The sequence below is a fragment of the Amia ocellicauda genome, chromosome 15 (genome assembly GCF_036373705.1).
Source record: "Amia ocellicauda isolate fAmiCal2 chromosome 15, fAmiCal2.hap1, whole genome shotgun sequence".
NCBI lineage: Eukaryota > Metazoa > Chordata > Actinopteri > Amiiformes > Amiidae > Amia > Amia ocellicauda.
Window position 1 is genome coordinate 806,695 of NC_089864.1, and position 12,326 is coordinate 819,020.

Genomic DNA, 12,326 nt, shown 5'->3' on the forward strand with positions numbered 1-12,326 from the left:
CCCGACCAACCCCGCTCCGATGCAGGCGTTTACATGAGGCTATTGTATTCTAAATCCATCTCTCTCTCGACTCGCCATTTTCACCACATAACTGTCTAATGTACAGATGTATCCTGCTCTAGTTCAATTCACACAAGTAGGATTGCTGTTAGAGTACGTTAACTTACTGTCATCACATCACACTAAGTGTACAGACGCCCCTCTGTCAGAGCACGTTATGCAGGAGAAAAACCATTAGGGCCCGAGCCTTCTAGGCAACTTACAGATAAATATAATACATCATGTGTTTTTAGTTTTTGTTTTTGGAAATTCGGGGCCCTCTATATATTTATCATGTGTTGATCTATGTATTGTTGATGTATTTATTGTATTGATCTATGTATGGTTGATGTATTAGGTGTCAATCAATATATGGTTGATCAATTTCTGTATGTATATACTGTACCGTGGGGCCTCTCTGTCCTCTGGGCCCAGACTTGCCAATCAAACCCTGAGAAAGAGAGAGAGAGAGGGAGAGAAAGAGAGAGAGAGAGGGAGAGAGAGCGAGAGAGATTAGAGACTGACATAATAAACACATTACATTATTGTCAATTAATACATATCTCTGCATACCATTATATTGCTAATATAGAGTTAGCATAAAGAGTCAGCTTGGCAGAAAGTCTCTGCTGAGTGTCTGAAGGTTTACAGATATTACTAATACTGTAACACTATTGACCTTATCAACACTGACTGCCACAAACTATTATGAGTTCCTATGCTGTACTGTAACCCGTCTGTCAGACTGTGACCTGGGAGGCGCTGTCTTACCCTCGCTCCCTTCTCGCCATTTGTACCGGGGAATCCTGGGAAACCGAGGGATCCCTGGGGAGAGAGAGAGAGAGAGAGAGAGAGATAGAGGGATGAAGAGGGAGAAGGAGTGGGTGGGGGGTTTAGAAAGTCCACAGGATCATTAGCTGACGGTGCTATCACAGTGATAGCAGCCACATAAATGAGAAACAGGAGGAAGAACCACTAATAATAATACAATTAAACAATGAGAAGAAACATTATGGCAGGTTCATCACGCTGTGCTGTGATTAGTGTTGATTGAAGGCTGTGGCTCCCCTGAGGGCTTTGACAGACATGCGACAGTCCTGTGATGGTTGATAGAAGCGTAGTCTGAATATAGTGTGTGCGTGTGCGTGTGCGTGTGTGTGTAGATACCTTGGGTCCTTGTCTTCCAGGATATCCAGGCAGTCCAGGAACACCCAGTTTACCCTGAAACACAGAACAGCAGTTAATAGCAATTAACATTCATTACAATTCATTATATTCAAAGAAAATGAAAAAAACCATTTCTGCCGATTACCCACAGCAGTGCAGACTCCCTGTTCAGTGCAGTGCTGGCACAGAGGCATATTCAATATCTAGTGTGCTCAGTACCAGTGCCCAGTGTGTTTAGTAGAGATGCCCAGTGTGCTCAGTACTGGTGCCCAGTGTGTTCAGTACTGGTGCCCATTGTGCTCAGTACTGGTGCCCAGTGCGCTCAGTACCGGTGCCCAGTGTGTTCAGTACTGGTGCCCAGTGTGCTCAGTACTGGTGCTCAGTGTGTTCAGGCGCTCTCACCTTCTCTCCCACCAAGCCGATGGTCCCCAGCTCCCCAGGGGGGCCAGTTCTGCCCTTGGGCCCCTCAGGCCCGTCCTCCCCCCGTGGCCCAGGCACGCCAGCCTCCCCCTGCAAATAGCAACACAGATGCCATCAACACAGCAGCACAACAATACACACACAGCAATCCTCAAACCAGTGCAGCACGATGAGCGATCAGATCGGGTCTTACCCGGTCTCCCTTCACACCAAAGTCTCCCTTCATCCCAGGGAACCCGTCTTCACCCTGAGGACAACACACAACTGATCAACAACAACAAACAATTACAATCATCAGCATCATCATAACACACATGCTTTATCAATATTAATAACATTTCATAACAGTGATCTCACCTAATCAATAATGATTACATAATACAAACAATTAATTAATAATACTCGGATTTATAATCTTAATCCATGACTAATCAATGGCTGTGGTAATGAGTTAACGAGTAAAGAGATGGGGGGTTCACTCACCTTCTCTCCCTTGTGCCCTTTCAGCCCACGGATGCCTTGCTCGCCCTGTAATTAACACACACCTCGTTAGGGCAGATCGAGGGCTTCAATTATCACACACAGAAACCTGCTCTGGGGTAATTAAGACAATATAAATCAAAACACACACTCATAAACTCATAAAGACCAATTCATAAGATAACTTCAATGAACACACAACTCATTAGGGCTAATTCAAGCTGTTTTCAGTGTGGACACACAGTGTAGATGGATGCGCACACGCACACGCACGCACACGCACGCACACGCACACACACGCACGCACGCACGCACACACACACACACACACACACACACACACACACACACACACACACACACACACACACACACACACACATAAAGACAATGCAAGGACTACCTAAATACATATCTTAATAGGTTAATGAGACTAATTTACTAATTAGAGGCAGACTGACCTTAACTCCGCGAGGACCAGGATAGCCAATAGGACCCTGGGGGCCGTTGGGACCCTACAGACAGACAGGACAGTGTCAGGTGAGTAGGCAGAGATGTGAGCAGGCAGACAGGTGAACAGGCAATTGAACAGGCGGATAAGCGAGTAGACAGATAGGTGAGCAGGCACACAGGTGAGCAGGAAGGCCGGTGAGCAGGCAGACGGGTGAGCAAACAGGTGAGCAGACGAGACAATTAAGCAGACAGACAGATGAGCAGTAAGGCAGGTGAGCAGGCAAACAGGTGAGCAGATAAGACAACTGAGCAAGCAGACAGGTGAGCAGACAAGACAGGTGAGCAGGAAGGCAGGTGAGCACACAATCAGGTGAAGACAGGTGAGCACACAGACAGGTGCGCAGACAGGTGTGCAGACAAGACAATTGAGCAGACATACAGGTGAGCTGGCAGACAGGTAGCTGGAATCATTTTCAGGCCTCACCTGATTTCCTTTAGTGCCGGCAGGACCCTCCTTTCCTGGGTGACCCTGAGAGAGAGAGAGAGAGAGAGAGAGAGTTGGGAATGAATTAATGTGATAGAGTGGGGTATTCTGGTGAGCAGTCCCAGGTGTAACCCCAGACCGATCCCTGTCCTCTTCATTCTGCTTCCGTCCTTCTCCCTAATCTCACTGCCATTCATATTGCCACTCTCATTCCCAGTCAATATTCCCGATTCTCATTGCTGGTGACTCACTGGAGGGCCGTCAGCACCAGACATCCCTGGCAGCCCAGGCTTCCCTCTGGGACCCTGAGACAGAGAGAGAGAGAGAGAGAGAGATGATACATTATAATACAAAGACTCTCTATTATTCCTTTAATAACTTAAAACATCTAAAATATAAATGTTGGTTATGTCACTATAACACATGTAAATGTTATATTGCATATACATCTATATAATACAGTATGTGAAATATATAGAGGCTATATATAGAATACGCCTCTTATAATATGTCTTTCTTACCTTCTCTCCTGGGGGTCCCATTGCACCTTGAGGTCCTGATGATCCCTAAAACACACAGAGACACAGTCAGTATTCACAGGAGAGACACACCCAGACAAAGTCCAGTTTATATTAGAGACAAACAGTGCAGGATTCATACTACAGACATTTTAGATTATAGACTCACAGACGCACATTCAGTATTTATATTACAGACACACACCAACAGTATGGTTATTGCTCAAAAAAATTAAGGGAACACTTAAATCACACATCGGATCTCGATGAATGAAATATATTAAAGATCAAAATCTTTACTGTACATTGTGTAATTAATTGAGAACAAAATGATGTAACAACGGTCAATGGAAACCAAAATCACCAACCGATTGAGGGCTGGATTCAAACTCACACCGAAAAGCAAAGTAAACAATTGAAATCACAGGCTGTTCCACCTTGCGTGAATTTCATCACGGCAACTCATAATGTGACTCAGTAGTGTGAATGGCCCCCACGTGCCTGTATGCACTCCCGACAATGTCTGGGCATGCTCCTGATGAGACGGTGGATGGTGTCCTGGGGGATCTCCTCCCAGACATGGATCAGGGCATCAGTGAGCTCCTGGACAGTCTGTGGCGCTACTTGCCGGAATTGGATTCACCGATACATAACATCCCATAGGTTCTCAATTAGATTCAGGTCTGGGGAACGTGAGGGCCAGTCAATGGCATCCATGCCTTTGTCATCCAGGAACTGCCTACACACTCTGGCCACATGAGGCCGGGCATTGTCCTGCACCAGGAGGAACCCAGGGCCCACTGCACCAGCGTAAGGTCTGACGATGTGTCTGAGGATTTCATCCCGGTACCTAACAGCAGTCAGGCTGTACGGTGCACGGTGCTGGGCTGTGAGCACAGATCCCACTAGAGGACGTCGAGCCCTCATGCCACCCTCATGGAGTCTGTGTCTGACAGTTTGGTCAGAAACATGCACACCAGTAGCCCGCTGGAGGTCATTTTGTAGAGCTCTGGCAGTGCTCCTCCTGTTCCTCCTCGCACAAAGGAGCAGATATCGGTCCTGCTGCTGGGTTGATGTCTTTCTACGGCCCTGTCCTTGTGTAACAGCCCGTCTCTTGGTATCTCCTCCATGCTCTTGAGACTGAACTGGGAGACACAGCAAACCTTCTTGTGACGGCACATATGGATGAGCCATCCTGGAGTAGCTGCAGGTACTGCCTCATGCTACCAGTACTGACAAGGACACTAGTAAAACGCAAAACTAGAGAAGAATCAGTCAGGAAGGATAAGGAGAGAGCAATTGTCTGTGGCCACCACCTGCAAAAACATTCCCTTTTTGGGGGTTGTCTTACTGTTGCCTCTCCAGTGCACCTGCTGTCACTTTCATTTGCACCAAAATGGGTGACATTGATTCACAATCGCTTAGGCTTCCTAACTGGACAGATTGATATCCCTGAAGTTTAATTGACTTGGTGTTATACTGTGATGATTATGTGTTTCCTTCATTTTTTTGAGCAGTGCATATTACAGACACACAGAGATACACAGACAGTATTTATATTAGACACAAACAGACACACAGTCAGTATTTATATTACAGACACACAGTCAGTATTTATATTACAGACACACACACACAGTCAGTATTTATATTACAGACACACAGACACACAGGCAGTATTTATATTACAGACACACAGTCAGTATTCATATTACAGACACAGTCAGTATTTATATTACAGACACACAGTCAGTATTTATATTACAGACACACAGACAGTATTTACAGTGAGGGACAAAAGTATTTGATCCCCTGCTGATTTTGTATGTTTGCCCACTGACAAAGAAATGATCAGTCTATAATTTTAATGGTAGGTGTATTTTAACAGTGAGAGACAGAATAACAGCAAAAAAATCCAGAAAAACACATTTAAAAAAAGTTATAAATTGATTTGCATGTTAATGAGGGAAATAAGTATTTGACCCCTTCGACTTAGTACTTGGTGGCAAAACCCTTGTTGGCAATCACAGAGGTCAGACGTTTCTTGTAGTTGGCCACCAGGTTTGCACACATCTCAGGAGGGATTTTGTCCCAATCCTCTTTGCAGATCCTCTCCAAGTCATTAAGGTTTCGAGGCTGACGTTTGGCAACTCGAACCTTCAGCTCCCTCCACAGATCTTCTATGGGATTAAGGTCTGGAGACTGGCTAGGCCACTCCAGGACCTTAATGTGCTTCTTCTTGAGCCACTCCTTTGTTGCCTTGGCTGTGTGTTTTGGGTCATTGTCATGCTGGAATACCCATCCACGACCCATTTTCAATGCCCTGGCTGAGGGAAGGAGGTTCTCACCCAAGATTTGATGGTACATGGCGCCGTCCTTCATCCCTTTGATGCGGTGCAGTTGTCCTGTCCCCGTAGCAGAAAAACACCCCCAAAGCATAATGTTTCCACCTCCATGTTTGACGGTGGGGATGGTGTTCTTGGGGTCATTCCTCCTCCTCCAAACACGGCAAGTTGAGTTGGTGCCAAAGAGCTTGATTTTGGTCTCATCTGACCACAACACTTTCACCCAGTTCTCCTCTGAATCATTCAGATGTTCATTGGCAAACTTCAGACGGGCCTGTACATGTGCTTTCTTGAGAAGGGGGACCTTGCGGGCGCTGCAGGATTTCAGTCCTTCACGGCGTAGTGTGTTACCAATTGTTTTCTTGGTGACTATGGTCCCAGCTGCCTTGAGATCATTAACAAGATCCTCCCATGTAGTTCTGGGCTGATTCCTCACCGTTCTCATGATCATTGAAACTCCATGAGGTGAGATCTTGCATGGAGCCCCAGACCGAGGGAGACTGACAGTTATTTTGTGTTTCTTCCATTTGCGAATAATCGCACCAACTGCTGTCACCTTCTCACCAAGCTGCTTGGCGATGGTCTTGTAGCCCATTCCAGTCTTGTGTAGGTCTACAATCTTGTCCCTGACATCCTTGGACAGCTCTTTGGTCTCGGCCATGGTGGAGAGTTTGGAATCTGATTGATTGATTGCTTCTGTGGACAGGTGTCTTTTATACAGGTAACCTTTAAGAGAGTGCTCCTAATCTCAGTTCGTTACCTGTATAAAAGACACCTGGGAGCCGGAAATCTTGCTGATTGATAGGGGATCAAATACTTATTTCCCTCATTAACATGCAAATCAATTTATAACTTTTTTGAAATGCGTTTTTCTGGATTTTTTTGCTGTTATTCTGTTTCTCACTGTTAAAATACACCTACCATTAAAATTATAGACTGATCATTTCTTTGTCATTGGGCAAACGTACAAAATAAGCAGGGGATCAAATACTTTTTTCCCTCACTGTATATTACAGACACACACAGACACACAGTCAGTATTTATATTACAGACACACAGTCAGTATTTATATTACAGACACACACAGACACACAGTCAGTATTTATATTACAGACACACACAGACACACAGTCAGTATTTATATTACAGACACACAGACAGTATTTAAATTACAGACACACAGTCAGTATTTATATTACAGACACACACAGACACACAGACAGTATTTATATTACAGACACACACAGACAGTCAGTATTTATATTACAGACACACATACACAGTCAGTATTTATATTACAGACACACAGTCAGTATTTATATTAGACACACAGTCAGTATTTATATGACAGACACACACAGACACACAGACAGTATTTATATTACAGACACACAGTCAGTATTTATATTACAGACACACACAGACACACAGTCAGTATTTATATTACAGACACACACAGACACACAGTCAGTATTTATATTACAGACACACAGTCAGTATTTATATTACAGACACACACACACACACACAGTCAGTATTTATATTACAGACACACAGACAGTATTTAAATTACAGACACACAGTCAGTATTTATATTACAGACACACACAGACACACAGACAGTATTTATATTACAGACACACACAGACACACAGTCAGTATTTATATTACAGACACACAGTCAGTATTTATATTACAGACACACACACACACACACAGTCAGTATTTATATTACAGACACACAGACAGTATTTAAATTACAGACACACAGTCAGTATTTATATTACAGACACACACAGACACACAGTCAGTATTTATGTTACAGACACACAGTCAGTATTTATATTACAGACACACACACACACACACAGTCAGTATTTATATTACAGACACACAGACAGTATTTAAATTACAGACACACAGTCAGTATTTATATTACAGACACACACAGACACACAGTCAGTATTTATATTACAGACACACACAGACAGTCAGTATTTATATTACAGACACACATACACAGTCAGTATTTATATTACAGACACACAGTCAGTATTTATATTAGACACACAGTCAGTATTTATATGACAGACACACACAGACACACAGACAGTATTTATATTACAGACACACAGACAGTATTTATATTACAGACACAGTCAGTATTTATATTACAGACACACAGTCAGTATTTATATTACAGACACACACAGACACACAGTCAGTATTTATGTTACAGACACACACAGACACACAGACAGTATTTATATTACAGACACACACAGACACACAGTCAGTATTTATATTACAGACACACATACACAGTCAGTATTTATATTACAGACACAGTCAGTATTTATATTACACACACACAGTCAGTATTTATATTACAAACACACAGTCAGTATTTATATTACAGACACACACACAGTCAGTATTTATATTACAGACACACACACACACACAGTCAGTATTTATATTACAGACAGACACAGACACAGTATTTATATGACAGACATCAGACACACTCTGTCAGTATTTGTTCTATTATTATTATAATTATTATAATTATTATTTTTATATCTACAGACACGGATGCACACATAGTCAGTAGTGATGTTATATATTGACTCTTGGTCGGTGTAAATCGACACTCACCTGAGTTCCTGGTGTTCCTTGTTGTCCTGGGGGACCGGGCTCTCCTTGTGGACCCTGAGAGAGAGAAGAGAGAGAGGGAGAGAGAGAGAGAGAAGGAGAGAAAGAGAATAAGTGAGAAAGAGAGGGGAGAGATAGTCAGTGAGATCCCACAGCAGACTGATAGACTAACATAGAAATGGAGACAGACAGTCAGACTCAGAGATGCAAAGATAGAGAGACAGACAGACAGACTCAGAGATGCAAAGACAGACAGACAAAGTACATCACAGAGACAGACGGACACTTACAAGATTTCCTTTAGGACCCAGAGGCCCATCACTTCCTCGCACTCCCTGAGAGAGAGAGAGGGGGACAGTTACTCACGGAAATGTGTTACATGCTGTCACTGTTGTGTAGTTGTGTCACTGTTGTGCAACCATGTGGTTGTGTAGTTTTGTACTTACAGGAGATCCAGGGACTCCAGGAGGACCTTTGGGTCCCAACAGACCACGGGGTCCCTGAGAGAGAGAAAGAGAGAGATTTGTCACTGATAACAGAACAGTATTGATGAACAACATTCTGACATACCATACACAGACATACAGATACAATGAGACAGTGGGACTTATGAGTCTGCAGAGAAACAGACAGACAGACAGACAGACAGAGACACAGAGAGAGAACACTCACTGGTTCACCTGGCAGTCCTCTGGGTCCAACCTCTCCATCATCACCCTGAGAGACAGAGAGACAAATGTATCATGGTCAAAAATATAGACTCACTGGCTGACTGACTGACTGACACACTGACTGACTGACTGATACACTGACTGCCTGACTGACACACTGACTTACTCACTGACTGACTGACAGACTGACTAGCTGACTGATACACTAAATGACAGACTCATTCTCTCTCTCTCTCTCTCTCTCGCTCGCTCTCTCTCTCTCTCTCTCTCTCGCTCTCTCTCTCTCTCTCTCTCTCTCACCCTCTCTCCATCTTCTCCAGTGGGTCCTGGGGGTCCCATTCCTCCGGTATCTCCCTGAAAAAGAATGAGGGATGAAAGAAGGACAGATCAGACCCAACTCAAACTGTCTGAGACCAGCGTGCAGAAAACTCCTGTCCTCTTCCAGGAGAAGAGACTACAAACATGGCGTGTCCCAGATAAGGCTTCAAGCAGTGGTGCCATCTTGTCTGTAGTTCCTTCCTCGCTGCCCTGTCTGTGACCTACAATATACTGGACTACAAACATGGCGGACCCCCCTAAAGCCGGGGGCCATCTTACTTGTCGATCTTTCACAACAGGGAAAGTAAAGTATCTGGGTGTCTCAGAGCAGCTCAGTGACGGATCCCATTGAAGGGGTGTGTCCAGTGGGACCCCCAGCCTTTTCTGAGCACGTCTGTATTTTCAGTGTGACCACAGTGAGCGGAGGAGGAGTGACTGCAGGGAACGAGCCCAGTGGATCTGTTCAGGTGACAAGTCACACTGGAAACCCAGCTCAGCAGATATAGTGGCAACATGGCAGTAAAGTGGCCACACGCTGAGCAACATGGCGCTGTGGAAACTCTATCTTGTGACGCTTGGGGACGTTGTGAGAACGTTGGAAAATATCACATGTGTACGATCCTCACAGTGACATCATCCCTCTCTGACTGCAGTTAAGTGAGCAAACCTCTCTTAGCACATGGGGAGGTGTGACCACACACACTACACATATATACAGCTACATTCCAGAGGAGGCATATTCACAGACATCAAAGAATATTTTAAAAGTAAAATGTAAAAGAAATCTAACAAGATATACTGTATATTCAAAGTAATAGATAATGTGTATCGCAGTTCCAGGCAGGGAGCTGTGTGAGACGTGACATGAGTGACATCAGCTGGGATCACCGTTAACACTGTTGGCAAAACACCGTGGCCATCTGCGGCTCACACTCCTGATTGGAGGATTCAGCACCAATGAGGGCCTCCCCTTGGACACGTGTCATTAGCCACAGCTCCTGAAACTCCACGAGGCAAGAATGCTTGGAGCCCCTGTGACACTGTCTCAGCCATCGTGTGCAGCACAGCAAGCAGGCATGTGGACGTGAGCTCAGCGTGTGTCTGAACATGCTCAGTCTGAGACGCCCAAGTTCTCACCGCTACTCAGAGACTAAACTAAACTCGGGGCGTCTCTCTACTAAAACGCAGCTCCTCCTCATCTCGGGTGATTTATTCATCAGTGCCGAGAGCGGCAGGGAGGTTTGGCTCGTTGACTTTGGAGCTCCTCAACGTCTGGCCTACGGGTGGCACTGTTTTCTATTTGGCAGCAGTGACGCACTGGACTACAAACATGGCGCATCCTAGGCTTCTACGAGTGGGGACGCATTGTTTGTAGTCTTTTCATTGCAGCATATTACTACGATGTACAGTACATAACAATACAGCACAGTACAATATAGTACAATTTACTATACTGCCCTTCTTAACAATGACTATCTCAGACTCTTTAAGGAAGATGTTTTTAATGACAAATTGGTTCATTGACTCACTCTGTGACCCTTGTCTCCTGGCAGACCGGGAAGGCCGTCGAACCCTCGATCACCCTGAGAGAGAGAGAGAGATACAGTCAGATGTAGAGACAGAAATGGAGACAGACAGATACATAGACAGACAGATGGGCGGGCAGACAGACACACAAACGCACACACAGACGCACTGATACACAAACAAATAGGTACCTTGGTCCCAGGCTCTCCTGGCATACCTCTCGCACCATCAGCTCCAGCACGACCCTAAGAGAGAGAGAGAGAGAGAGGGAGAGACAGAGCAATAGAGGTGAAGAGAAAGTGCATTGTGAATGGAGGGGGGAATATGTATATTCACAGTATATCTGTTGGCGGATGTTTCCAGTGTTGATAACTGAAGATGAGACTCACCCTGCGGCCTGCCTTCCCTGGGGGACCAGACATCCCCTGAGGTCCTCTGGGGCCCTACAGACACACACACACACACACACACACAAATAGTACAGACACACACACACATATACAGACAATTCAGGGAGAAAACAGACAGAGACAACAGGTCAGTTACAGTGGACAGGCCTTCACAGTAGATCTGCAGCAACTGTGGACTGACTGAGAGCATCTCATTACTGGCCATATATATATAATCATTAGTTCAAAGGTCAAAGGTGAATCACCTGAGGGCCGTGGTCACCACTTTCTCCTTTCAGCCCAGGGCTGCCGGGGGTGCCCTGTCAGATACGAGGAGGAGACATGAGAACAAGGACACAAAATGAATCTCCTCTTAACTGAACATTGAATATCGTATTGCTTGATTAATATCTTATTATTATTATTATTATTATTATTATTATTATTATTATTATTATTATTATTATACATAGTTAAAAGCACTACTATTGGTTATACAAATACTAGTGATCACTGTCATAAACCTGCTATTAATCCTGCTGATAGAGACAATACTAGTCACAGCGCTACTGGTACTGATACTAATAATGACATGCCAATATTATTACTGCTACTTTAACATCAACAGCGACACTATCGCAGATTCCTGTCAGGCAGTCCAGGACAGCCTCTCACTCACCAAGGGTCCTGGCCGGCCAGTGAATCCCATTGGTCCAGGGGGGCCTTTCAGCGCCATCTAGGAGTGGGACAGGAAGGAGGAACAGGAAGACGGATGCAGGAGCAGGAAACAGGAAGTCAGAGCAGTGCCTATTAGATTACAGTGTGTGGTGGTGTGTTGTAGTGTCATGTATTGGGTTAT

At 44.6% G+C, this 12,326-nt stretch overlaps 1 protein-coding gene across 4 annotated transcripts in view; it reads right to left on the reverse strand.

The window, feature by feature from the left end:
• col11a2 (collagen, type XI, alpha 2) overlaps positions 1-12,326 on the reverse strand; it is a 61,437-nt gene that overhangs the window by 25,054 nt on the left and 24,057 nt on the right. For all 4 annotated transcript variants that reach the window (XM_066687206.1, XM_066687205.1, XM_066687207.1 and 1 more), the window contains 20 exons: positions 12,147-12,203; positions 11,734-11,787; positions 11,468-11,521; positions 11,270-11,323; positions 11,081-11,134; positions 9,534-9,587; positions 9,235-9,279; positions 9,009-9,062; positions 8,853-8,897; positions 8,566-8,619; positions 3,565-3,609; positions 3,295-3,348; positions 3,044-3,088; positions 2,568-2,621; positions 2,110-2,154; positions 1,820-1,873; positions 1,609-1,716; positions 1,207-1,260; positions 811-864; positions 446-490 (listed from right to left, as the gene is read on the reverse strand). In XM_066687206.1, the coding sequence (XP_066543303.1) occupies positions 446-490; positions 811-864; positions 1,207-1,260; positions 1,609-1,716; positions 1,820-1,873; positions 2,110-2,154; positions 2,568-2,621; positions 3,044-3,088; positions 3,295-3,348; positions 3,565-3,609; positions 8,566-8,619; positions 8,853-8,897; positions 9,009-9,062; positions 9,235-9,279; positions 9,534-9,587; positions 11,081-11,134; positions 11,270-11,323; positions 11,468-11,521; positions 11,734-11,787; positions 12,147-12,203 (1,083 nt within the window). The remainder of the gene's footprint in view (positions 1-445; positions 491-810; positions 865-1,206; positions 1,261-1,608; positions 1,717-1,819; positions 1,874-2,109; positions 2,155-2,567; positions 2,622-3,043; positions 3,089-3,294; positions 3,349-3,564; positions 3,610-8,565; positions 8,620-8,852; positions 8,898-9,008; positions 9,063-9,234; positions 9,280-9,533; positions 9,588-11,080; positions 11,135-11,269; positions 11,324-11,467; positions 11,522-11,733; positions 11,788-12,146; positions 12,204-12,326) is intronic.